Raw genomic sequence first — 27,582 nt, forward strand, 5'->3', positions numbered from 1 at the left:
ATTCTGTGCATGAAATAAAACATTTTCACTCAGGACTTTGAAACAGTGGGTTCAAAAGCTTTGTTCCACACAAATACAGATAATGGATTAAGACACTGGGATGGACACAGAAAATAAGAGGCTGCGAATAACACAGGAACAACATTTGTGAATTAGTGCGCTTGGGACTGATAATTAGACATTGCGTAAGAACTGAGTTAAGCCAGTGAACTACATCCATTCTCTTTATTTGTGGTAGAAATATATATAGATAAAAAGAAGTCAAACATTTAATTAAATTATTATTTAATTGAATGTTTTAATAAAACAGACGCATTTCAGAAAGCTGCAATAATAATCCATTGGTCGACCATATAACACCGTAACTATGAAGCGCAGATGCTGTGAAAAAACTCCACAGTGGACTCTGTATGTGCTGTCTGCATGCTTTTAATCTGCATATTTAACATGCAGCATATTTACCAGACTTATCATCTGGTCTTAACTCGCTAGCATGATGATGTTTTGGTTCATTTACAGTACAAACATAACACAGCAGAGGTTAACAGAAATGCTGTTAGTTTGCAGGTGATGAATATTAACCTGTTGCTAACTCTAGTACAATTACAGCAATGTTTATTAATGTACACTGTCCCTGTTAAAAATAAACAAACTCAGTTCTATTCAATTCAATTTTATTTAAATATTTAGAAATGATCAAAATAATCAAACAAATAAATAAATAGACAATTACTGATCACATGGAAACTTATGAAGGTACTAGATAAAAAAAAAAAAAAAATCAAAAGATTACCAAAGCCAGTCGTGGTAGACGCTAACCTCTTTTTGTCTGTAATTCCACTGATACCCATCTAATAATCTAATAATTGCTAAATTTTGTAATCAAGAATCTCAACCCTATAATGGGAAAGGCAGATGGCCACGACGCTTGAGACCTGAAGCTTTCTTAATAAGTGAAAACGTATACTTGCTGGTGGTGGGAGGAAATTGATCCACGCCCTCTGGGGACCAACAAAATTTAACAGCAATCCATTAATGCTCAAATGCGTACAATGGATTGTTAGCACCCTATTATGGGTTATGTCTGGGAAGGAGTCATATCTCTGTAACTACTCGCCCCAGTTTGTTTGTTTTTTCAGAAATTTTCTCATCCCCCCCACCCGTAAAAAAAAAAAAAGACATGTTATTTTTTATCAGAAAAAGAGTCTGGCTAAAAAACCAACATATACAGTAATGAGCCTAAACTCACACAGTGATCCATGAGCAAAATGTGTTGTTTCCACAGTAACAAAATGGCATTGTAACTCGGTTACAGATGTAGTTCAGAGCAGTATTTTCCCATTGGGTGGGTGCAATGACAGTAGCGCTGCAAATTTAGATGTTCCTGAGGTACATCTAATGATAATGAGAAACTTTTATGTGTTATTCAAGATTTGAACTACATTACATTTGCCCATGCTTTCACAACATATGACCCAGCTGTCAAAATATGTCCAATTTCTCTAACAGTCCTAAAGAAAAGGAACACCTGAAGATGGGGAAATCTCATAAAGCTGTTCTGCTATGAGTAAATAATTGTCACATTGTCTGGCTACATTTCTCACTGAGGCTAGTCAGAAGATCTACGAAGATTCCTCTCGAGCTGCTGTGACCGCACTTAGAGAAAAAGAAAGAGGTCCCATGATTCCCAGTAAAAGTCTTTATTTTGTTCAGAACCATCCTTCATCACAAGGATCTGTGAGCACTTTGTGTGCTAACCAATCTGCAGTAATTACAGACAAGAAAATGTGATTAGAGATCGATGTGGGCTAGAGTACTGTAGCCCGTTTGCTTCAAGGCTTAACACGGTGTGCGTTCAGAGATGCTCGTCTGCATACCTTGGTTATAACAAGTGCTTATTTGAGTTACTGTTGCCTTCCTATCACTTCAAAGTAGTCTGGCCATTCTCCTCTTACCTCAGGCTTCACCAAGGCATTTCCACACAGAGAACTGCTGCTCACTGGATTTTTTTTCCGTTTTCGGACCGTTCTCCATAAGCCCGAGGGATGGTTTTGTCGGAAAACCCCAGTAGATCAACAGTTTCTGAACGACTCAGACCAGCCTGTCTGCCACCAAAAACCATGCCACATTCAAAGTCGCTTAAATCACCTTTCTTCCCCATTCTGATGCTCAGTTTGACCTTCAGCAGGTCATCTTTACTATATCTCCATGCCTAAATGCATTGAGTTGCAGTCATGTGATTGACTGATTTGCAATAATAAGCAGTTGAACAGGTATACCTAATGAAATGCCAGGTGAGAGAGTCTTCATTTTTCTGACACTATCAGAGTTGTAAATTGCCAATATATCATTCATGTTTATACTAGCTGGAGGTCAGCTAACAAGATTTTAACCTCGTTCGTGCCTCTAAAGTTGCTCAACAATTAGCGGTGTGGCGAAAAGCAGCAGGAGTGAATCCTGCCTGAAAAATAATCATGCCTGTGGTGAATAATCTGAACATGAGTAACATAAGCCATATTGTTTTGCACCTTTCAGTGGAGCAGTCCTGCTGAGTTTTTTTCATCTTATCTGGATTTTTTGGGAGCTCATTTCAGCGCTGATGCACAGTATTGCAAAAATATATTCATTTCTCAATGCAATTTTGACAGTGTGCAGGACTTTGTTTGCAATGTTAGATCAGTTTCCCCTGCTCATATTCAGCTGTCTCGTGAAATACATGTGCAAAGTGTTTTTCTGCTCAGCTGTGTGATGCATAAAAACCAAATTCTTCCTCTCCATGCTTAGTCCTGACCCTGGGGGATAGCGAGTAAAACCGTACCCAGACAACTTGAGAGGCGTGAATGGTCCATAATGTATCAGCAGGCGTGAAATGTATTTTGGACCCAAACCTTCCAGTGGCCTTTAAACCAAGCAGTATTTGATATTCAGCTCTGTGGCACATAGGAAACCAGCGCTGACATGAGAAAACTGTAGAGGCCCACAATCCATGTCAGTGTCATCATAAAAACCTATTGAAAGTGCCCTTCTAGTTTATCACCTGTAGCTGAAATCAGAGTACCATAGGTGTATGTTAGAGTTATAAGGTATGTGTTTAAACTTTAAATCTGTTGCTTCTTTTCTTCTTCTCTCTATAGATTACCTGTAAGGTGGTCGTGACCTTGTTTATGTACTTCCTGGCAACTAATTACTACTGGATTCTCGTGGAGGGTCTCTACCTCCACAGTCTCATTTTTATGACCTTCTTCTCCAATAGAAAGTGCCTGTGGGGATTTACTGTGATTGGATGGGGTGAGTTTGCTTGCTTAATTTACATTGTACTTGCATGTTCAGTAGATCCATTGACCTGCAACGCAGCTCTTATCAAAGGAATTAAATTTTTGATGGTGTAATTAGCATGCAAATAAGTTGGAACACTTTGAGGTACTTCCATATCTGCTGATGAAATTCTCATGAATAAGAAAGGACAATGGAGAATGACTCATCTGGAGAAAAAAAAAAGAAAATGATTTTGAATATGGGCTTTACAGTTCCTGCATTGTACACACTGTGCGTATAAATGTCATAAGCACAGCGCATACAATGTGGATGCTGTGCTACCCGGATTCTTCTCACATGAGCAAATTATTTTTTGTCTTTTTGATAAATTTTTTATGATACCAAGTTAGACATTTTTTATTTTATTTTGCAGGTGTACCAGCTGTGTTTGTAACCATTTGGGCAACTGTGAGAGCCATGTTTGCAGACACAGAGTAAGTGATCCATAGAAGCAATTTAGTTTCACTACTTTCCCATTAAGTGTGTGTGTACAGTTGTGTATGAATTAACCGCACATATTTGGTATTAGTGTGTCCAATAAAGCTTAAAGTGGCCAAAAATCATGTATTCAAATTCGATTTACAAATGGGCAACTTCACCTGGGTCAAAACTGCCAAAACTCCCAAACCAGACGGGCAGAACTTCAACCACCTCCAACTACCATTATCTGCAGTGTCCACATTGGTCCTGTACCACAGTAAAACATGAAGTTTCTGCAGCTGGGAGCTCGCGACTAAGCTAGTATCCAGCAGCTGTAGAGTGGAACTAAACCACATAATTCTCTTCTCTGTCGGTGAGAGAGCAGCAGAACATTTCTGCCTCCTGTCTGGGTTGTTTTATTGTTTTTTTTTTTTTTAGCAAAAAAACCTACCATACATGATGATAACCACAATATGTACCTTTGCAATATATTTGGGAAACTGAGTAAACATAATAATATCCATATGGCTTAAAATCTAGCAGTAAAACCGGCCTATGGTTAATACCATACTTAACCTAAATCAAATGCTGTCATTGTGCATTGTCTATAAATCTTTGAAATGACATCTGGGGTCAAGTGAACTTTTAATTCCAAATAAAAAGAGCAGATTTTGTTATTTCAAAGCCTTGCAAATCTTAAAGTTCTTTGAGAGCCATAAAACATGACCTGATGTTGTGTTTGTGCCCTTTCTGTATATCCGACATGATGGCAGAAAACAATACCCCCCCCCCCCACAAAGAAGGTTGTCATATCACTTGTTTATTGATGCCTTGTTATTATTTGTCTATCACAGGTGTTGGAACCTAAGCGCAGGCAATTTTAAATGGATATATCAAATGCCCATCGTGGTTGCTGTAGTGGTGAGTACGTGCTGATTTCAACTTTCCCCTACCGTGTGCGAAATGACAGTGTTTCGCTGCACCTGTGGCATCACAGCTGATGGATAAGACACCTTTCAGTGATTCCAATTACATCTAATTCTAACATTATGTTTCTATTTCCTCTTCAGATTAATTTTCTGCTATTTCTGAACATCGTCCGAGTCCTGGCAACTAAACTGCGAGAAACAAATGCTAGAAGGTGTGACACCAGACAACAGTACAGGTGCTGCGTACTAGCGAAGTGCAAAATTATTATTTCTTTTTTTCAATATTTTCTTTTCTGAGTCATGTTACGATTCATTTGAAATTTAATGCTGCAACCAGCAAAGGTAACATTTAGCTACATCATGAGATGCACACGATATGGACAAAAGTCTTGGGCCACATCTCTTTGTAAAATCATGGCTAGACTGCATCTAGCCATGCAGTCTGCCTTTACAGGCATTTGTGAATTAATGGGTCGGTACTGTAATAGTATGTCACCATTGCAACAAGTCAGTTTGTGACATTTCTTTCCTCCTAGATATTTGCGATTAACTGCAAGTGATATTACTGCAAAGTGGAAGAGCTGAGGAACCACAGCAACCACAGTAAAGTTACAGAGCAGGGTTTAGTGCGTAAAAGTCACCACAGCTCTGCTGACTCTGTAACTGCAGAGCTCGCAACCTCCTCTGGCATTAACATCAACACAAAAATTGTGCGCCCAGAACTTCATGGGAGAGCAGCTCCTGTACGCACCTTTGTCCATATAATGCATTTTTGTAATCACTTATGCTTCTCGGGGTGACAGTCTATCCCAACTGTCAAAGTAAAATAAATCCTGGGAACATACTCGACAGGTTTCTAGTCCATCACAGTGCACGTACAAACACACCTAACCCTAAACGACACACTTTTATCTGCAGTGAATTTCCCCACATAGCCTAAGTCTTACAAATGTGGGAGAAAACCCACACAAACACAGGGAGATTAAACGTGGGAAATTCTCAACACAGACTACAAGGTCATCTTCAAATTGCATTCCAACTGTTCTGCACTGTTCAGCATTCAATTTCAAATGATTTCAAATATCATCAAAAAAATCATCAAACCCTTGCATGTAAAAAGCTGGAAATTAAGCTTGATTTGTGTATTTATTTATTTTTTGCTAACAAATGACTTTAACCTTCAATCCACCAACTCATCTTTATTGTTGATCTATCAAAATGAGATGTTTATAAAGTATTGTGTTACGATTTTGAATGTTACAGAAAACTGTTGAAGTCCACGCTGGTGCTGATGCCTCTGTTTGGCGTCCACTACATCATATTCATTGCCATGCCATATACAGAGGTGCATGGGATTCCATGGTTGATCCAAATGCATTACGAGATGCTCTCAAACTCCTTCCAGGTAAAAATCCTGTGATGAAAATTTCATTTTATTCTGATATAAATAATGATGTGCTCAAAAAATCTAATAGGCGTGATTTTTCAGGATTTTAAATGTCCTAAGGGTTAACCTTATCACCAAAAACCAGTTAGTGAATGTCCAGTTGTTGCTTATTGTTTAGTTCTTGAGTTATGGTTAGATCCTAATCAAGATTAAAAGAACAACAGGAGTAGCTGATGACTGAAAATATCAAACAAAATGCCAAATTTTACAGCTAAAATGTTAAATTAAAGTGCATTGCAAAGATATTTCACTCACGGATAATGGGAGTAAAAATCACTGTTTTCTATATTGCAGGGATTCCTAGTGGCAATTATATACTGCTTTTGTAATGGAGAGGTAAGAACTCAGAAATGTTGCCTTTTACACATTTTTACTTCTGCTTTTATGCATAAAAAAAAGTATTTTCTCTTCTAAGGTGCAAGCTGAGATAAAAAAGTCCTGGAGCAGGAGAACTCTAGCCCTGGACTTCAAAAGAAAAGCTCGAAGCGGCAGTAACACTTACAGCTATGGACCTATGGTATCACACACCAGTGTTACCAATGTCACTGCCAGAGGACCGCTGGGCCTCCACCTCACCACGAGGCTGGGACCGGCGCCTGTGAATGGGCACAGGAACCTCCCTGGGTATGTGAAAAATGGCTCCGTGTCAGAGAACTCTATACCGTCATCGGGACAGGAGCTCCACATTCCAGCCGAAGAGCATTCTGCGCATACTCGGCCTTGTGAGGACGAAAAACCCTCGCCCGTGGTTGAGGAGGAGAGGGAGACAGTCATGTGACCTGCAGGACGCTGTCTTTGTCGGTGAAAATCGAGGAAAGAAAATCATCACGAAACAGTCTCAGGATGCCTGCATGCATCGACACTGCCAGTTTTTTTCTCCTGTGAATTGAGCCGGAACATTGCCAAGCGATGAGGCTCGAGGCAGAAAGGCCGTATCGCTTTTGCGGGCTTATTTGATGGGTGATGACTGTCGTTGTTGCAGCAAATAACTCTTTCACCAACCGCCTGCCACACTGAATGTGTAAAATGTTGAGAAGAGGACTGCCGTTCTTTACTTCTTATTCACTGCCATAACTGTTGTTATCCTTCATTTATGTTTCCTCTGGAAGCAATCATCTTGTGGTCATTTTTTTTTGTGCATAAGTAAAAACTGGGGTTTTGTAGTTACTACAATGGCCAAGAATACCCTTAATCACCAAAGTAAAGCCAGGTGGGTACTGAGCGCTCTCAGAGGCAAAAATGTTGGCAATTTAATCAGGAAGTTTTGAATGAAGATTACGTGTGGCTTTAAAACTATTAATCCTACTTGTTGAGACGTGTTCATGTTTCCTGGTGTGGAATCTCATTTGTTCTGCATTGGATTAAATCCACTTCAGCGTAAAAGGGAAGTTACTCAGGTAATTGAAGTCCTCTGTTGTTGCACACCTATTTTTATACTGTTCAAGTGGTGTTTTAGCATAGTCAGCTTTTTGCTCCAGAGGATCCATGTGTGTCATAAAAGATTATTTTGTGTTTCTCTTCCGTTCACACACCGCTCCCCCCACCCAGTATTCAGTCCTCTGACTCCACAGATTTTGAATGGTTAAAATGAATGTACTAGTTCTTAGTTTTTTGTCCATATAAAATGTTAATACTCACACGGCCAAACTAAAAACACCAAAGTAAGAATGTCTTTGCAGACAACCCTTTTCTCTGAGTAACGTCATGTAACTCAAAGGAAAACTGTATATACTGGATATATTCTCAAAGTTGTCAAAAGATGAAGCCCTATTAGAAGGCACAGGATGGAGGCAACAGTCTTATTAATATTCCAGAGGAATATTAATTTAAGGAGGAAACAAAGAGTCTTAAATTCCCCGTGGGATTCTAGGAGTGATATTTGTGATGCTCTAGAGAAAAAAAACTGAAGTTACTACTACACAGTATTTTTTACAGGTAGTCAGTCCAGTGTTGTGCTGCTTCTATGATGTATATACGAGTCACGATGTTTACAAAAATCAGAGATACATTCTAATTGTGAGCTTAAAGTGTTCCTATGTATGGATATGTTATATGTTATAAAGCTGTTTTGATGTTTTTGTTTTTTTCATGTATTGGTTTATGGGATGTTGGCAATATTTGGTTATGTACATAGGCCAAAACAGAACAGTTGAATATCTTTGTAATTTACTATACTTAGCCTGCATGATTGGCAGGGTAGCTCACATGATCTATTATACCAAAGAGAAAAGACATGATAAGCTGCCAGAGAAGAGGTTATACTGAAGATTTTATTTGTATTATCCTCCACCATCACGTTTACAGTGACCAGATTGTCTTAATTTTGCAGTAATATTTTATTTTTTTCTTGTCTTTAAAAAAATATTTTGCTATTATATATAAAAGACCAAAACCAAGAATGATTGAACTTACAATTTCAGTGTCATATAACAAATTCCCGTTTGCCATAGAGCTCCTAGCTGCTTTTGACAGTCAAAAGGAACATTTTCATTCTGCTATAATTATGACGTAAGCTTGACTGGATTGACTACAATAGTAATTACAGGTGGCTGCATGCCGCAGTGATGAAAATAGAAAAAGACAGACTGAGGGAAACCTTTATAAAGTCATGTTACCGTACCTTGCTGCCACAGAAGATTTAAATATCTATCATCCATTTGTATCCTTTATAATGGGTAATTTAATGCATTTCTCCCAGGCTTGTGACAACTGAAAGTTAGCCTAATTTGCAGACCATCAAAGAGTATACCATGTTACTGTTGTATAATCCAGTTTTTCACTCAGAGGTCGGGCAATGTCAGAGCATGAAGATCTTTTTTTTTTTTTTTTTTTTGTAAATCAAGAACACTTGGAAAATTCTCTTTGACCACTTTAATACCCTTTAATATGGTGTTTTGTTCTGATTGTATTATGTAAAAAGATTGTGTTTTGGAATCAAGTGTACAATAGGGCCAATAACCGTAGAGCTAAGGTTGTATTTCATTGTTTCAAATACCTCTCATGGAAGTATAATGTGTATTCCATTGTCATTTATTTATCTTGTGCCGAAGTGTACTCAGTGGACTTGACTTTATAGTCTTCATGCTTTAGATACTGTAATGCGGGCAGTGACACATCATTCAGTCATTCTCTCTTCACTCCTTTGTGATGTAGGCATGTTGTAGATACCAGTGTAAACTTCAGATGAGATTGGAGGATGCTTTCTGATCTCTATTGTTCATCAGTGAATTGTGAATAAGATAATAAATCTATAATTCTACTGTCTTTTCATATCCTAATAAGACACAAACATCAATAATGTAATAATGTATCCGCATATATTTTATTATCAATATAATATACAAATTCCACTTTAGAAAAAGAGTTTCAAAATGTTCCCAGTGAAAAAATTGGATTTTTTTCTCCCGGTATTTACAGAAAAGCAGAGTTTACTTTTGAGCTTTCTTGCCCCCTCCTTTAGCCCCTCCTTTTGCTCCCTTTTCCCCTTTGTCTCCCTTCTCTCCTGGTTTCTTCCCTTTCCCGTCCCCATCTTCCTTCTTGGATGCTCCCTTCTCGCCTTTTTCACCCTTCTTCTTTGTAGATGCGTCCTTTTCATCTCCTTTCCCCTCTTTGGCACTCTTGCCCTCTTTCTTGCCCTCCTTGGTCTTTTTCTCTCCTTTTTCAGCATCCACCTTCCCAGAAACTGTTTTTACCTCCTCAGTGGCTTCTGCTTTTGCAGCTGCAGGAAAAAAAAAGAAAAAGGGTTAAAGGCTTCACAGCGACATCAGGTATCGTCGACACTCTCTGCCTCTAATTTTAATTGGGTGGGAAAATTTAATCCAGCGGAGTGTTGGGCTAAGTAGGTTGAATATAATGAAGGCGCATCTGTTTCCACCTTTTCTAATAACCATTGTCTGTTTATTCTTTTAATGGGATTGTTTGAAGTGCTTAACAGATGAGAACAGGAGAGCCAAAGTTAACAATCAGGTTTGTTTTCGCTCATTATTATTCAGGAGGCGAGATCTTGAGGCTGAGGCCAACAGAGCTACTGAAGATGCATATCGCATAAAAAGCAGTTTAGTATTGGAGAACGATACATTTAAGTAAAATAAAATGTATTTTTATCTTGTCTCATCTTAAATATCACCCTGCCTGGCTCGCTAGCCCTATATATTAGCCCTCGTCTTTGTTTGATTTTTGCCAGATGTGTTGCTGGTATAAGTGTCCTCATCTTAATCTCAGACAGACACTAAACAAGGATATATCCAAGGTTATCACACTTTATCAACACTAAGTGAATATAAACTCCACCAACAAGGATTGATGGGCACCCAACAATGTAACACTCATTAGGACCAACTGTGAAAATTCCTCAAAGGACATACAGACGGCGAGCTGGAGTGAAATATGGTTTCTTCTATTTTTTCTTCTTCTTTGTATGATTTTTCCAAAAGCTGCAAAAAACACTGGCTATATAATCAAAGGCCAAGAAACCAAATGACAAACACACACCAAATGTCAAAAGCTGCCAGAGGGACTCGGAGTAAACCTAAGATCATTCAGTCCCCCGTTTAGCTGAAGTGGGTGAATCCAGCTGACTTAAAATAATCAAGCAACCATAAGAATGTCTGTGAATAGATTTCTTTGTGTTTCCATATTTTGAAGCTGTCTTCTGCTATTATCCTCGACTGTAAAGCTCTTTTCTCTTGGTTTCTTCTAGAGCTATCAGACGGGTTATGATTGAACCTGGCGAGCAGAAACAAGCATTTAAATTTCCAACATTTTGATCCCATGTCCATCAGACTCATATGTCATTTAAATTCCAATGTCAGACATGTAGGCTTTGTGCCATTTTGCCAGTGTCCTGTTGTTTACTTACTGCGGTGGGTTAGTTTAAGGTTAAGAAAGGCTCTGACTCTCACTATTAAATGTCAGATGTTCAGCGTGGATAAAACTGGCACAATTTTTGATAAAACATGAAGGCTTAGTGAATTTTAGAGTTGTGACATTTAGAAAATTAAAAAGTGACTTCCATCTCAATAAGTGTATTAAGATTTTGACAAATTCAGCTAAAAATGGCCACAAAGACATCATAAACAGTGAGTGTTTAAGAACAATAACTTTTTATCTTGCCCTGAGATGGGCTTGTAATAAGACTAAAGTTGTTTTTGGAAGTCTTTGCGCATCAAACTATGTTTTCCTTACTGTCTGAGGGGGGCAGATGTGCGAGAAATGCATTTGATTTCTTACAAACAAAAGATGCAACTACTGGCTGACACACGGGAATGTCTTCATTTCCAGCTACTTGAAACTATTCACTTTGAGCTCCAGAAGCAGCAGCTCTGGATGAGAGATGATGGTAGATAAGCGAAGACGACAAATTGGAGGAACTGTTTCACAACTGTCTTCTGTGAGTGTTTCTGAGAGAGATGGGGAGAGAGAGATAATAAGTTGACGCTAACGCTCTGAGGCTTCCATCTCTCACTGTAACAGTAGTTGAAACAGATACAGGCTGTGAAGCCAGAGATGCTCACTACTTTCTTTCCACAGATTTCATTTTTGGAGCCAATATGCTTGAAGCTAGTAGGTGCATGCAAGTGACACAGGATGCCTGACATTTTAGTGGCGTGAAAACCAACTCGGCTCATTTTACAGATGCTCACAATATCTGCCTTTTTGTTTAGCTGCGTTTTTGTTTTATGTTTTTTTTTTTTTTACTTTTATGCAATGAACCTATTTTATTCCTGATTTGTAAACAGATCTGATATCCACACACATATCCAAAAAATAGGAGTGGACACTTCTTGATCCTCATTTGTAACATTTAATTAATAATTCAGTGCTACTTTTACCGATTAGCCTACTTCGGGAAAGCATTTCATGAATTTGATGTTGCTTTGCATAATCAAAACCTCATTGTAGAAGAAAAAACTCGCAAAACTTTTAATCCTGAGCTTCATATTAACATATTTGCTGTCTTACATTCAGCAACACAGGATTCGTTTTATTTTCTTTACTTACAGGGTCATTTGGTTTGTCAGATTTTACTGCTTAAAAACTTGGCGTTGTGTCAGCTGGTTATATTCCCCGGAGAGAGGCAGCAATTTGCATGTTTGCTTGTGTGTTAGTGCTCCTCTTTTGTAAACCGTGTACTGTGGTGTGTTTTTTTTAGCACAAGCATATATGTTTTCACTCTTTTGTTTCCCTTCAGCCCCACTTCAAGACATATGGTCACTCAGTTTATAGCCAATAACAGAATATTTACTCCAGTGCATATTGGACCAACATTTTTTGGTTGACACTAGAGAGTATAAAACTCTGGATGCTTTGACCACAGCAGAGTCATCATGTGCCCAAATGCAGGTCTTATTTTAATAAATGATCACCTGGCAACTCAGTGACTGCTGATTGTGTTGTTTTTTCTTTTTTCTGATTTTTACAATAAATAGTTAATGTACTGTTACATGATATAGCACCTAGAGGAACAGGAAGTGACAGCTGTCTGTGGTTATTTGCCATTATTCTTACCTAAGAAAGCACCATCTTTGAGGAAACGCACCAAAGAACATTTGTAAGAATAAGAACACTTAATCGTTCAAATAATTAAACCCAGGAGTGCCGTGCAGATCGTCCATATACACTAGAAAAAGAGAGCGTGCTTGATTTGCTTTATTTAAAACCACTTTGGAGAAGCAAACAGACAGAGAGGGACGGAGACAAACACAGAGCACAAACAATAGATACGAGGCGTGGTACGTTCATTACAGTTTACAATGATTTTGTAATAGCAATATCCTGTCTTCAGAATTTCTGATCAAATCCGTTTTGTCTTGAAATCCACATTTTCATCAACATGAAGCAAAAAAATATTGGGACATTTAGGGACATAAGTACACAAGAACATACAGTATGGACTACAAAAGCCAAGCTGCCCTATAGAGCCAGAGTAGTTACATTCACAGAAGCAGCACAATACCTACTATTCAGCTCCATTAAAACTCACTATCAAGCAAAGTTTGGAGAAGTTAGATTAGATTGTACCGGTACTCTAATTTCTGACTAGTTCAAAAGTGATGAGGTAAGCAGCTGAATGAGAGATGCTCTTTTCTGGTTGAGCTTCTCTTAAATTTCATTCAAGGAAAACCAGATGCACTAAATATCGAACAGGCTGATGCATGTGTGATAAATGCAAGAAGGGGACTTTTAGAGCAGCTGCCAATGTGCATGCTATGTTTTTTTTTGTTAAAGCGATTTAGCCAAGAGAAGTGTCTGAAGGAAGATAAGAGCTGAAGAAAAGGAGGGGGAAAATATCATGCTGTCTCTGGCAAAGTGAGGGAGCTGGGATGCTCCTCACTGACCCTAACAACTGAGGGCTGGCTGTTGTTAGCACTCTGAGTTTGAACCTGCTCAGAGAGTGTCTGTACTGCAGAAGCATCAGGGGCAGCTGGAAGAGAAGAGAAGAGAAGAGAAGAGAAGAGAAGAGAAGAGAAGAGAAGAGAAGAGAAGAGAAGAGAAGAGAAGAGAAGAGAAGAGAAGAGAAGAGAAGAGAAGAGAAGAGAAGAGTACATGAAAGTATCAGAAGAAGACTTTAACCAAGTGTGAAACATTTTGTGAGGTGAAAAAAAAGAGACAGCAAAAGTTTAATAAATCAAAGCTATCCTAGAAAATAAGTTATGTAAAAAGAGAGCTGTCCTTGATCTTAATCACAAAGCAGAACTGCAATACTAGAGAGAAAAACTTCTGTGATTGTAGATAGAAACCCAAATTCCTATTGTAACTCATCCATACAGAACTGAAGTCACCAGTGTTACCCCCCCATCCATGTCTGCGATGTGCTTTGGTCTAAGGGAGTCTGATGTCTCTCTCTGTCTATCTCTGTGCACTTCACTAATGGTTCAAGAGGAATGCATGGAAAATTCAAGCAGTTATCCATCATTTCTCTCATTTGAAGGAACTGGTAGTTGAAGTATTTAAGGAGTAGGACAGTTCTTGTGAACTTCCGCAGCTGGTAGCTGGTACCTGCTTGCAATTATAACTCAATTATAAACCAATCTAATACTATCATATTAATATTTGAAAGATATGAGAGAGGGGTACTTACAGCCTGGGATCTCAGTCAGCTCATTAAGAGGTGGCACTGTCTCTAATGTGTTGGCGTATTTCTTGGCAGCCTGCCTTTGTGCATGCCTTGCTTCAATTTCCTTTTTTGTTCTGGGAATTCGGCATTTGAATATACAGCACAGAGTGATGACTAAAGGAGAGAAGAACAAGGATAAAGACAGGGTGGCGTTATTTGAATAAGACATTTTAATAACACCTTACATGATCAATAAGAACTTAAGGGGCAGTGGCAGTCACAATATGCAGTGGGGTCCAAAACACTGAGAATACTAAGGTACATTTTTATAAATTCCACATTACAAATGAATATAAGCAAAATACAATATATATTAACATTCTGACTGAATGTTTAAAAAATAAATAGATTTCAGAATATCTTTGTATTTGTTTGGTGTTTTGGTCGTCCTCCTCCCATTCTTTGATGACAGAAAGCAATCAAGCTGGAGGTGTGTGCAAGAAAATACCTTACCCTATCCTACCATTACCGGACAAAGTTCCAAAGAATGTTTTGTGACATGTTTTGCTTTGTCAGCATACAAATGCTTCCTCAAATATTCAGTGGTGAGTAAAGTCGAGCTACTGAGGAGTCCATGAGTGCTCCTTAATCCTGGTTCACTTGGACTCATTATCCTGCTGCAGTATGAATCTCTCTACACAAAGATGCAAACTAAGAGGGAGAAAATGTCTAAAAACGCCTGTGAGTGCTTCTTGTTCTAAACACATCCCTCAATGACTAACTGACTGAAACCGATGCTGACGTGTGATGAAGTTGCACCACAGCCACATGGCTGCATAATGAAGTGTAACTGTGTTACATGTTTAGCAGGCCAACTGTAGTTTTGCTGTGTTGGTTTGCTGTGTTGCTCTTCCCGGTCTCGGTACAGCCCACCTTCCAGTGGAGCCAGTGAGCAGCTGGCTCCACTCAGCAATCAGCTGTGGTAGTACTTAAGCTGAGGAGAAGACAGCCAGTGCCAGAGAGCTTTGTCCTGACAGGGACTGAGCTGTGGTGTTTGTTGCCTACTCCCTGGTGAATGTGAATTTTCTTCTGGATTGATGTGTTGAGCTGATCAGCTTCAAAGTCTGTTGCCGTATTTCATTTTGTTTTTCATGACAGTTGTTGCTTGGTCATGTTTTTTAAAGTTAAAATGGTGATAAATTTATTTATTTTGTCCCTCTAATTCTGCTTCAATTTCCCCGCAGACACCATTTGTTAGTTCCCCACATCCATTGGACTTACTGGTGACAGTTTTAACATTGATTGGTATATTTTCTTTTTCTTTTGTAATTCTAGCTGGAGAGAAGGTACACAGCCACAGGATATGTTTAATAGCATCCTACATCTTGCATGCTACTTCTAGTCTTGCTCTCTCTTTCATCACTCAAACATGGCATGCTCAGCAGGGAGCGGTGAATGAAACATCCATAATTAATCTTTATTTACCAAAATGCTGGTTATGAAGAATCTAGTTAGAATGTTAGATTAGGTTTAGTCATATTTGCCCGTCTGGGTCTCTGCATGTGCGAGTGTAAAGTGTAAGTTTGTGAAAGGCTTTCTATTGTTACAAACCGCTGTGTGCACATTGAATAGGTTTTGTATATTGTATTGTTAAATTGTTGCTATGCTTTTATGTTTGTTACTGAAGCAGAAGCAGCCATGCATGTAGAGCCCTTTTACAGATTACATTGTCTATAGAAGTAGAGATAAAATGTTTGGTTGATTGAGCACAAAATTAATTAGCAACTATCTAGTTAATTTTCTAAAATAATTTTTAAAAACCATAACATTTCATGCATGAAACGATAGTCCTAGCTTTAAAACAGCCACCCCCCAGGCACTCAATAAACTATTAAAGATCCAAAGTATATACTTAGGATTTTTTTTTTTTACTTATTTATTTATGTACACGAGGATAATTCATTCATGTCTTAAAAAGGCTCAGCTGTAACTCAACACCTTTGGCTCATTTTGTATATGCACATTGATGAATATGCAAATTAATCTGCACCTCTTCCCTGCGTCTTTTGCCCACAGCCTCCACCTACACTCTCCCATGGTATCGGAAAGAGCTCTTGCAAGATGAAGTCAGACATAGAGACTGCCACTGTGTGTGCCTTTTTAAGCAAGAGAGGAAAACAAGAGGTTTAGGACACAGTCGGGACTTTAAGGGTAAGGGGAAAGAAAAAAATAACATAATGCTTAAAATATATGCAGCACATTGAAAAGCAGCATCAAGAACAAAGCAATTAAAAAGATTAAAACTGTCAGGGAAGCTTCTGCACACCAAATCCCCTCCTCGTGGCTCCATTTGTGTCTTCTCCACTCCTCTCCACGTGTCTCCAAGTGGAGCAGAGGACACACAAATGCACACAAATGGTGCAACAGAGAGCAGAGGGGAGCAAAAATAAAAGTAGAGCCTCTCAGGCGGAGATTATATTCATTTCAGGAAGTATGCATGTGCAACTGTGGACACGATGGAGGATTAGTTACTCTTGTTGTACCTTTTTCCCCATGAGTCTCTTTGATGACACATGCATGAAGGGCAAGTGGGCTCTCATACATGCACAGACACATGAAACGAGTGTAGATTAGGTGATCAAATAGCTAATAATGTGTCATTAAGCTATAACTTGTTCCCTATCACCTGCTTTGACAAGTTAGCCCCACTTTGCAAGTTCCCAGCTTCTTGTTTTCTTGGTTTGTCTCAATCATGTTTTAGAGACCGTTACTAGACACTGAAATTCCACAAATATTGCAAAAATATTTGGCCATGCCATCAATGCCTTTGCAGATGACATGTCTTATACACAATTTTAAAACCTGCTTTTCATTAATTGGGTAATGTTGTGAGGTTTGGGCTGTTGGTTGGACAAAACCATGCACTGGGGTGACATCACTTTGAGCCCTGAGATTTTTTAAATAATTTCAAACCAAATAATTGAGAAAAACATAATCAGCAGATGAATCGCCGTTAATAACCATAAGTTGTAAACATCACATTGTAAACGTCCACGGCAGACCCAGTGGCATTTCGATAAGTTTTTATTAATCCCTACACGGTTGCTGTACATTCGCACTCAGAGCTGCAGCTCTCCCGCTGCCAGCTCAACATAACACCAACAACAACAACAACCCAACCACAGGACCCAGTACAATATTTAAGTCGGCGGGGCATGATTGCGGATGCCGTGCAGGTGCGTTATTTTTGATTACTTTCTGTGCAGTGTGTCAGCTCAAATTTGGATACAAAAAAATTGAACAAAATTTGGTTTTTGCTTAACAAAAAAGTATTTTTGTCAAGTTTTGAAAGATTTCTTAAATATTTGTGTTTTCTTGTTTTTATGGCGAGGGTCTAAGAAATTTGTTAAACACTGTATGGATTAAGCTTTCAGTACTAATTACGCTCAATTACTTTTTAAACCACTGAATAGCATCACCTATTGAACAGTTGTAGGTGTATAAATGAGTTTATCAGAAAAGCTACACCTGTGGCGTTCATGGATTTAATGGTTTTATTGAGGTATTGTACTTTTGAATCACTGATTTTGTGGGTCTGCATGCTGATAGATAGATAGATGATTGCTGGCAGCAGATGTCATATGTTTTTTGTATTACTGTACTGCCAATTATGTTAGCGCTTTATTTTGCTGTTCGGTGTTTTTATTTAGTTCCCTTTTGCATTGTTCACTGTAAAATCTGTATTTTGCATAGTTCGAGGATTTAGTCCCGTTGCTCAGTGTCTCCAGTGCTTTGGCCTGTGTTGGTCTCTAGTCAAAACTGTAGTTTGAATATGAGAATTGACTTGATGGATATTTGTGGATGTCATTTTTTTCTTCTTCTTTTTTTTTTTTTTGAGAAAATGCATGTTTACTAAATCTTTTCATAAATAGCCAGCCAAGACAGATAACCCACAGAGTCTGTTGTGGTATCTTCACTTAGGTCAATTGACTCCCAGTGGTCTATGAACAATGGGTGTGAGTTTATTTATGAAAAGAAGCCTATGATGAGTAGGTCAAATCAATGTGATGCCGGCTGAATACATGTCTCTGTGAAAGGTCAACATAGAGAAATAAGACGTGCATGGGGGAAATGCAGACTTGGTAGGTGGACAAACCATAAACTGTCAGCAGCTGCTCTGTCAGTGCTACAGTCCTGTCTGCTTGAAGGACCTGATGCTGCTAGCCCAAGTTTACAGTAGGGCTGCAGCTCTGGGATGAGTGATAGCGGTGAAGCCTGGGGTGGCACTACCAGATAGGGTTAAGAGGGATAAAGACAACTCCAGAGAAAAAAGCTGCTAATAATAATATGTCGCTTCTTATCAGGGCCTTTCAAGGAGAACAGTCCTTTTGGCAAATATTCACAATGTTAGAAACTATCTAAGGATAAGACGAACACACCCAAACAGCCTATCACTTATGATCTGGTAGTTGGACTTGATTGATTTGAGCAGTGACTTTTCCCAGAAGAAAGTCAATGCTTTAAGTCAGACATTTCTTCCGGGTTTCCAGTTTTATTTCAATTAAAGTATGTCTGAATCCTTAAGATGTAAAATCGTGCTGTAAAATATTATATACTGTATATACAGAATACATAGAACATAACAAAATAGCAGAAATTTAACATTACAAAATGAAAACTATGAGGTCAAAATAACACATTCTGCGTGGTTGTAAGTTTCCTTGTGTTACTGTGCAACCAAAATCCATGTTCTCAGAAAGGGCACATGGAGTGTTTACTCTCTGCATGAGTAGGTAAGTAGGCCCATGGCATTTTTGTGTCTAAGGCCAGTGGTCATGATAACCCATCATGGCACCAAGAGCTTGCATGAAAGCAGGGTTATTATTTTTTTGCTTGCACAGTGACATGTTTCACAGTGGCACTAGGACTGTTTATCAATCAAGTTCTTTAGGATGTGGTAAAATTATTATTTCATCTAAATGCACCGGGAGGTCATGTTTTCTAAAAAATGATTGGTGAAGTATCTCAAAAGCAAATGATGTGGTGTCTCCCCTACAGTATTCCTTTTTAATATGCAATTAATGATTAGCCCCGGCTGAACTGCATCAGGGAACAAATGTGTAACCTGCTAAATGTCATTATGCTACCACTGCCAATGTGAGCATGCCAAAGACTCCATTCAGGCCAAAATGCAGATAAGAATGAAGACTTGAACTGTTTTCTGAAACAAATCTGCCAGAATAAAACAAACAAACAAACAAAACAAAGTATCTCTGCCCTCATCCTGCAGTTGTTCTTATCAGCTGCTTAGTGAAATTGTTCCATTTGCTGACATAATATCAGTATTATTGTGATAATCAATCACACTGTGCTTGATTATCACATCGTGAACTCATAATTGAGGACATTTGCATTCTGCGGCTACATCTCAAGATAGCTGTTTTCTTTATGAATGATTTGTGAAGGTGACAACAAAGTGATTTCCTGAGATATACTAACCAACTGCCAGAACAAACATGGAAAAGATACCAATGACCTGCCATAACCGCAGCCCCCAGAAAACAACGGTCTCTGAAGTGACAGGGTCGGGCTTCTTTGGGGGATCTGTGGGTAAAAGCTGTGGGCAAAAGAGAGAGAGAGAGAGAGCATCAACTGTTTTTTATATATCTGCACACAAACTAAAAATAAATCTTCACAAAAAAAAAAAGGATTAACAACAGTGCAAAGCTCAAGGAGCAACACGATCTTAGAGGACCTCAAATTTCAGAGAACTATTTTTAGTTTTCACTGTGATACTTCATTCTTTAGGCAATGCAGCATGTCAGTAAAGTACTTGGTGTTCGAGTTTTCAGTCACTCTGCAATCTTTTCTGACTCAAAGTAAAATGAAAAGTTTTTGAATCTGTCATATTGTCACAAAGCATTACCATTTAGATAAGAAATAAGGGTTGAAGTCAGACGGGCATTGATTCTTCAGCATACAGCTGGATGAAGCATTAAGGAATAATATCTGCCTCCTTTCTGTGAATTTACTACAAGTGTGCTGCCAACATCCTTGTACTGTATGTCCTTGTACAGCCTCACATTTCATTCCGAGCAATGTTAGCGCCTCAACATCATTTCAGTTATTAACAACAACTACAGTGTAGCTCATATTGTATTTACCTGGCAAAGATACTTTGGCAAATGTTTACATGTCCACAGATTGTAGATTTTCTTAACACAATTTCATGATAATAAAACATTAAAGCTTTATAGCTGATATCAAAATGAACCCATATAATGAACTCATATAATTATAGACACCATCTGGTGCTGGGATCGTATCAACCCTAAATGCCGTCACCACCAACTCATGAGTACACAGTAGTCATTACAACATTATTCCATCAGTAGGCAGTGCTGAGTCTTATCTTTGAACTCTTTCAGTTTGATGACACCTGTGAAATCACACTCACTGGGCCACAGAAACACATTTTGACAGCCACACGCATGCAGTACATTTGATATATAGATGTACTGTAAGAAAATCCCAAGAGACAAAGCAAACAATTATCAGAGCATTTTCTAACAAAATTGTTTAATCAATTATCGTACAAATAAAAAGGCTAATAAAATAAAATAAAATAAATAAATAAAAAGGCATAAATATATGGATTTGGAAAATAAGTAAATAAATAGAAAATAAATAGCTATAAATAAAAACTAATTCCCTTGTTAACTTAGTGAATGGAACAGAAATTGTTGAAATCATTTTCAAATAATATATTAATCCATAAATATGTTGTTAAAATGAAAAATTGTATTAAATTAAATAAACTAAATGTATTAATAATAATAAATAAATTAATTAATTAATAATATTAATAAACCAAATGTATTAAATGAAAAATATATTAAATTTAAACATAAAGCCATCCATAAGTATGTAGTGAGTAAATAATTAATTACAATAATAAAATGTAGTTTGAAAAGAGAAATTGAACAGAACCCCCTGCTTCCTATTCCTGTATTCCTCTCATTTAGTCTTTCCTATACATGTTGATCCATGTGCTCCATTCCTAAAACAATTTGTGAATGTTTTGTAGCTCTCTTTTAAAAACTGCATTTTAATATACATTTTCATTATGTTCTTAGATTTATTTGTAACACTTTAAGATGATCAAATTGTATTTTTATGCAAAGTATTTATTGTTGCTTCATATTCAAAATCTTTTTTAAATCTCATATACTATAATTTTTAAAAAGTAATATGTAATTTAGTCAAATATTTAACTTTTGATTAATTTTTATTCTGAATGTATGTTTTCATATTGTACATTCTGTTAGTGTGACTGCATTTTATTTCTCTAATATTTTAATGACACTTTCAGTCCTCCATAAAAAGGATCTTTAGTATTTCTTTAAGGAAATCTCCCCAAACCCCCTGTATGTTTCCATGCCAGATGTGAACTTACATGGTCCCCCTTAAAAACAAGTACCCACAGTGACAGCAGTGAATGTGTTGCACAAGTTGCCTGCTTTCCATAAACTTTCTCAGTGTTCTGAGATGTCTCGCATGTTGTACAAAGTTTTTCTTGTTACCGTCCAAGACCAACTATTTTGTGATTTCAAAGCTCTCTCCAGAGCTGTGGATTAGGGAACAATAAGTGTAGAAACTGGCTGTAGTATGCGCTTGTCTTCCTGCTAGATCAATGACTTGGATCGGTACTACCACAGCCATCAGAGGGCCGGTTCCCTGATAAAATTACTGAGTAGATTTCTCCCTGTCTCCTCTGTATCGATCACTTGATTTGATGATACAAGGCTGTTTTGGAAACTCTACACTTTAGTCCATAAACCAACAGAGAACAGATCAGAAAATGGACATTATTGCATTTGTTGCCTTTATGTGTAACAGAATTATGAGATGAACCACAAAAAATCAAAGTTTCAAAAATAAACTAAAATGGTGATATCATACACGTGATAAACAGCAGCATAGGATGAGATGAAAAGGAAACAGTTGATGGGAAGGGTAAGTCAGTTAAAATACTAAAAAGGATGAGAGATGTCACTATCATACTAGAAATTAAAAACAAGCGCTCGTCAACTTCCCAGGATATCTCTGCTTGCTTTAAAAGCGCCAGTGCAAAAGGACCAGTTTGTTTACTCTAGTCTAAAAAGAACTGATAACAAGCAAACACGCCAAATGTGACAGTGTACACGGCTTCAGGGTGTCTGCACCGTTTATGCACTGAGCAGGATACAAGAAGGGCTGTGATCTTTAACAGAGAAGTTGCCAAAAAATGTTTTGTATGTGTGTGTGTGTGTGTGTGTGTGTGTGTGTGTGTGTGTGTGTGTGTGTGTGTGTGTGTGTGTGTGTGTGTGTGTGTGTGTGTGTGTGTGCAACTCACTTATTGAGGATATTTTGCACATCTAATAAAACAACTGTTTTTCTTTAAGAGTGATTGTGTAATGCTAAGTACTTTCTTCCTGAGGACATTTCTTATTTTATTAATTATTTATTTGCCTTTTTTTTTCTTTCAGTGAAACAACAAGCACAAAATGACCTCAAGTAACCCCAATGTTAATGATTACATACCTAAATCTATAAAACATTTTTATTTGTTGGATGTTTGGCTGATTAGTTGGTATGTTAAATCTTCAAAGCCTTGATTGAATATTCTCCCTCAAATAATAGTTCTGATTTGCTCCGCTAAGGAAAACCTCTGGGGACTAATCAAGGAACATTAGTATAAGAACAAGGGATTAATACCTAAAAATAGAAAAGTGTGCACTTGGTTAAAAATGACTCAACATATAAGAGCAAAAGGCCAATTACTCAAGTAATGAAGTACAGGACCAATATTATGCACAAAGAATATGGACAAACAATTTCCTGAAATCTAAAGCCTTATATTTAATTCTACATTTAGCACATGCTTACTAGAAAATAGTTTTGCTGTCCTCTACAGCAACAACAAACATTATTATTATTTATTAACCATCTTCTGTCTCAAGCTCTTAAAAGGCATCACACAAACACCAAGAGGGAGACTGTTACTAGACGTTTCTCGTGCTTTCTCTCATCTTTCTCTTAAACCTGTTTGCTGCAAACTGAAGTTCAGAGGATGTTGATGCAAAAATGAGTCATAGATAAACATTGGTATATTGTTTCCTTGTGGAACACATTAAATATCACACTATTAGTATTCAACACAAAATTCATTCACTTTCATGTTCCTGTAGTTGACTACTACTGATTGACTTGATGTTATAAGAATGTTTAGTCATGCAGTCATCATTTATTGTTTCATACCTAAGAAAATGGACTTCAGATCATTTTTGTAGCCAGGTCTAATCAAATTCTCTGAATGTAACTCTTTTTTCTCTATCCCGATCAAAAGCACGAAAACCCTTCGAGTACTAGTCACCTAGCTCCCCTCTAAGAGCACCCATTTAAACATGTGTGACATGGCTGTTCATGTCAGCCCATATAATATATCAGGGTTCAACATAGGTTCACCCTCTCCTCCTCCAATAAGGCAAGACACAACTACGGCGGCAATACAAAGGAGCATTAATCGTACACATTTAGGCTTCCCCTTAAAACGCCGATGTACCTGCACTCGTCACTTAGAAACCTCGAGGCTCTTTCTGAGAGGAACCTGTGGAGGACAAGGTGATGTATCAGGTTCTTACCTCAGGATCCGGGATCTGGGAGAACACGGAGGACAAACACTGAGACAGCAGCACTGTTCCCCAGCCCCGCAGTAGGAGCTGAGGCGGGCATACAGGCTGATCCCCAACCATTCTCTCCCCTCTTTCTCCCTGCAGCCACCCTGCCCCCTCTTCCTCTCTTCTTTCTCTGCCTGCACTTGCGCTGTTTACAGGACAGGACCACAATGGCCCTGGGTGATTAATAGTGACTATGGTGATGAAGTCTTCCTCCTATCCACGGTCATGTCTATCTGTTGCCTTTATGTCACACCAGAGCAGGAACCCAAAAGCACCGGCAGTCACCAGTGCAGCCAGCTGAAAACTGCTCCACTAGAATGGAGGGAACCAGCCCTGCAGTTAGGGTACATTAATTAATTAACAGACCTGGTGTGGTTTACAGCCAGCTCATCCTGCTGGGGACAGGCTGTTAACTCAGACTTGGGGGGGGGGGGGGGGGGGGGGGGGATGGGTGGTGCAGTTGAACATGATGAGGCTGGCCTGCACAGACACAGAGAAGCGAACGAGTGAGTCATCGCCTTTATTGCCCCTGGCTGAAGTGTAAAATCCTCACAGCTTCATCCTTTCAGTGTGGTAAAAGATGACGAGCCAAGCTGTCGTTTTCAAGTTGGACTTGCCTGAGGAAAAACGAATGACTTCTATGTGAAAATGAACACAACAGGGTAAATACTTGAGAAAAGAGCCAACACCACAAACCTACATTAACTCTATATCCAACTGCAGTGTTAAAGAGCTTTAAACTTTGCTGTCCAGCGACCTTGTTAGTGCAATATTGCCTTTATTGTAGCTCTACTTTAGTCTCCATCAAACCCTGAAACAATGCGATGCTCTGGTTCTGCTGAATGCTCAGTTTGCCTCTTAACAGTTTTGTTTTTGCATGTTGCAGCTGGCAAGTAAACCAGATAAGAGATGTGAAAATCAAATGATGTAATACCCCATGTGGAGCCTGGACGAATAAACTGTATGTGATAGTCCTCTGTAGACAAGAACCTTTGGATAACACACACTCAACTGATTGATTGTTAATATGAAATATTGATTAGACTGGCTGTTGATCTTGCTCTCAAACACATTTAATACTTTCCACAGCAATATCTGGTTTTCTGTTTTTGTAAGTCATCAGTTTCATTACTAATGGAACATAATGTCAATATGTCTTTTATTATCAATTATCCCACTACTCTCATCTGCTTCTGCTGTAAACGTGAATTTTCACAAATTTCACATATACCGCTTTATTAGTGGAGAATTACAGATTACATAAAGGTTTCTGTGAAATGACTGCAAAGAGACTGACTGACGCATCCTGCAGAGAGATGCTTTTCCAAATAGATTCGAGTATCATGCTGATGTCTCGGGGCACGTCTAATAGGCCCTTTGACATGAAATGTCATTAGTCAAAGTGGATTCGGTGTCATTATAGCTCCATTTTTGCCATCCAGCCCTTTTCACATTCCTGAGTAAGTCTTTAATTAACAGTGACAAAGTACCTTGTCTTTGAATGTTTTCTTTATAGCTAAAAACAGTCTGAATTGTCCCTGTAATCACCAAAGAAACAGGGACATCGTGTATTATTTAAACTGATGGGTGAACACACACTTCTGTTCCTCCATCACACTTGAATCTGACTTCCCTGATCAAAATCACTGAGAAACATACACTACTTTAGAAGGCAGAAGCCCCATCCTGAGGGGGTTTCGGTGATAATGACAACCCTTATCTGCATGCAGAATTAGTCAGAAATAGCTCCCTGTGATTGGCTTTCTGACAGAGGTGTAGGATGTAATCACTATACCAGTGCAGGATCTGTTAGGTCCAACCACTGGTGTATGAAAGAGCCTTTCTTGTTGTTTAATGCAATATGCTTGCACAAAGCTTCTTTTTTGTTGTTGTTTTTTATTTTTGCCATGAAATTGCTATTCGTCAAAAAATGTTATCTCACAGGCAGTTTAAAAGAAGTCTTTGAAATTGTGTTCCCCTCACAGACTATATATATATATTACACAGTGAGTGTCTCCTCTCTAGCTTAGCATTATATTTATGCGGCAAGCAGGTCTGCTGGGAAGCAACCCTTAGTGATAATGATGCTTTGTTGTGACATTTTATATGTAAAATGAGATGGTTATGAAAGACTGAACAGCCAATTCACACCCATTACACATTTGTTTTTGTTTTTTTAACCAAGGTTAAAGTATTAAAATGAAGCACCAGCTTCATATTTTACATTTGAAGCACTTCACATATCTACTGAGTGCACCTCAAAGCCCTGAGCAAATCCAAATCTTGTTTGATTCTATACCACTGTGATCGTAATTGATGGTGAGCAAAAATATTTATACAACAACATATCGCTTTGTTTTCTCTAATGAATATTGATACACTGGTGCCAAATGCATTAGATGAGACTTCCTGTGGTCCCTCTTATCAAATGAATCATGGAAAAGTGTAAGGAAATGAACTTACCTGCAACAAACACAAAAAAAATCCCACAGGATAAAAATCGCAGACAGTGGTAGAAAACAAAGTCACAAGCTAATTAATTTATGATAATATACACATGCTATTTCATTTCAATGCAATGATTACAACATCTGTTTTTTCTTGGTTTTGTTGCTTTCAGGGATCTTTTGGCTTCTTGGATTAACTCTACCATGGTGCATCTATTCTAAGTAATTATCTTGCACGTCACATAATCTGTGTTTAGAGATAACACTGTTAGTGTCGATATATGTGAGCATGAATTGCAAAAATAAGAAAACAAAGGGAAGGAAAAGGAAACTGCTCAACAGTACAATATTGCCATCTATATAGCCGTGGTGGCTGGCACACTTGCTTACTTTTTGTACTTCCAAGAGAACTATAAATTCCTTCAAAGATGTGTATTATTCTTCCTGCAAAAATGGCAAAAAGTAGTGCAATGGTGCTTGTTAGAAGTGTTTCTTGCTTATGGACACCTGTACTCTTACCTGCAAACAGTGTATAAAGGGGACCAAGCGAGAGTCACTGAACTTTTTATTGCCTAATTATTTCTGAAGTTTAACAAAGTGCTAAAAAATTGTTGAATGCGCTACCCCTTGTGACTAAAAATAACAGTATTGCTTGCGGTGGGCTTGAGGTTTGAGGTGAGAAAGAAGAACATGAAGACATGGAAATACGGGAGAAAAGAGAGCAGTGGTGGAGGAGGAGAAAGACATGATCACAAAGAAATGATCACAAAGAAATGATGAAAAGATACACTCACAAATGTTAAATGGACATATAGTGTTTTAAAAAGCTATCTGTGATCATGAAATTAAAAGTAACTTATAAGACATCCTACGTAACTGGCTGGTCATAGACTGTGATAAGGCAGAACAGCGATGTCCATCTCAGCCACCGTATTCAAGATAGCAAAGTTACATGGTAGCTTCCACAAACCGGTGTCCTCTCCCTTTTTTTTAAAAAAATGTGTTAATTTTAAGTTTATAGGAATGGATCATATGTTGGAAGATGCAATTACACAGTAATAAATGTATATTCATGAGTACAATATAATTTTTTCTGTTAAATAACTTTAAAAAATGACTTAATGTACGTTTAAGGCTCTTGTTGAACTGTCTTGTTCTACATGCCTCATATGGAAGTCTGGGACTGATTGACAAATTTGAGATGGAGGTCCTCCCTTTTTAAAAAAGGGAGCAGTGTCGCTTCCAACTT

The 27,582-nt window shown here is 38.1% G+C and overlaps 2 protein-coding genes across 2 annotated transcripts in view; one reads left to right on the top strand and one right to left on the bottom strand.

Annotated features, from left to right (window-relative positions):
• Nucleotides 1-10,416, top strand: part of pth1r (parathyroid hormone 1 receptor) — a 45,478-nt gene extending 35,062 nt beyond the window's left edge. Inside the window, exons 7-13 of the mRNA XM_085253932.1 lie at nucleotides 3,135-3,288; nucleotides 3,689-3,749; nucleotides 4,590-4,656; nucleotides 4,806-4,900; nucleotides 5,928-6,069; nucleotides 6,406-6,447; nucleotides 6,527-10,416. Of these exons, the coding sequence (XP_085110058.1) occupies nucleotides 3,135-3,288; nucleotides 3,689-3,749; nucleotides 4,590-4,656; nucleotides 4,806-4,900; nucleotides 5,928-6,069; nucleotides 6,406-6,447; nucleotides 6,527-6,889 (924 nt within the window). The 3' untranslated portion in view covers nucleotides 6,890-10,416. The remainder of the gene's footprint in view (nucleotides 1-3,134; nucleotides 3,289-3,688; nucleotides 3,750-4,589; nucleotides 4,657-4,805; nucleotides 4,901-5,927; nucleotides 6,070-6,405; nucleotides 6,448-6,526) is intronic.
• tmie (transmembrane inner ear) lies at nucleotides 9,429-24,185 on the bottom strand. The gene is made up of 4 exons (XM_085253933.1): nucleotides 23,851-24,185; nucleotides 19,667-19,784; nucleotides 14,192-14,341; nucleotides 9,429-9,829 (listed from the first exon to the last, which is right to left on the bottom strand). The coding sequence occupies exons 1-4, from the start codon at nucleotides 23,959-23,961 to the stop codon at nucleotides 9,540-9,542; spliced, it is 669 nt and encodes a 222-aa protein (XP_085110059.1). The 5' UTR covers nucleotides 23,962-24,185; the 3' UTR covers nucleotides 9,429-9,539.
• Nucleotides 24,186-27,582: the final 3,397 nt, after the last annotated feature.

The sequence above is a fragment of the Mchenga conophoros genome, linkage group LG18 (assembly GCF_057382185.1).
Source record: "Mchenga conophoros isolate Kocher_MC1m ecotype Shallow Benthic linkage group LG18, M_conophoros_male_GT1.1, whole genome shotgun sequence".
In the NCBI taxonomy this organism is placed as follows: domain Eukaryota; kingdom Metazoa; phylum Chordata; class Actinopteri; order Cichliformes; family Cichlidae; genus Mchenga; species Mchenga conophoros.

What these genes read in the sequence shown, in the direction of transcription:
- tmie (XM_085253933.1), bottom strand. Translation starts at nt 23,961, where the DNA reads ATGGTTGGGGATCAGCCTGTATGCCCGCCTCAGCTCCTACTGCGGGGC. An exon ending in CCCAGATCCCGGATCCTGAG is followed by an intron (nt 19,785 to 23,850) that starts GTAAGAACCTGA and finishes TTTTGCCCACAG; the next exon opens with CTTTTACCCACAGATCCCCC. An exon ending in GCTGACTGAGATCCCAGGCT is followed by an intron (nt 9,830 to 14,191) that starts GTAAGTACCCCT and finishes TTTTTCCTGCAG; the next exon opens with CTGCAAAAGCAGAAGCCACT.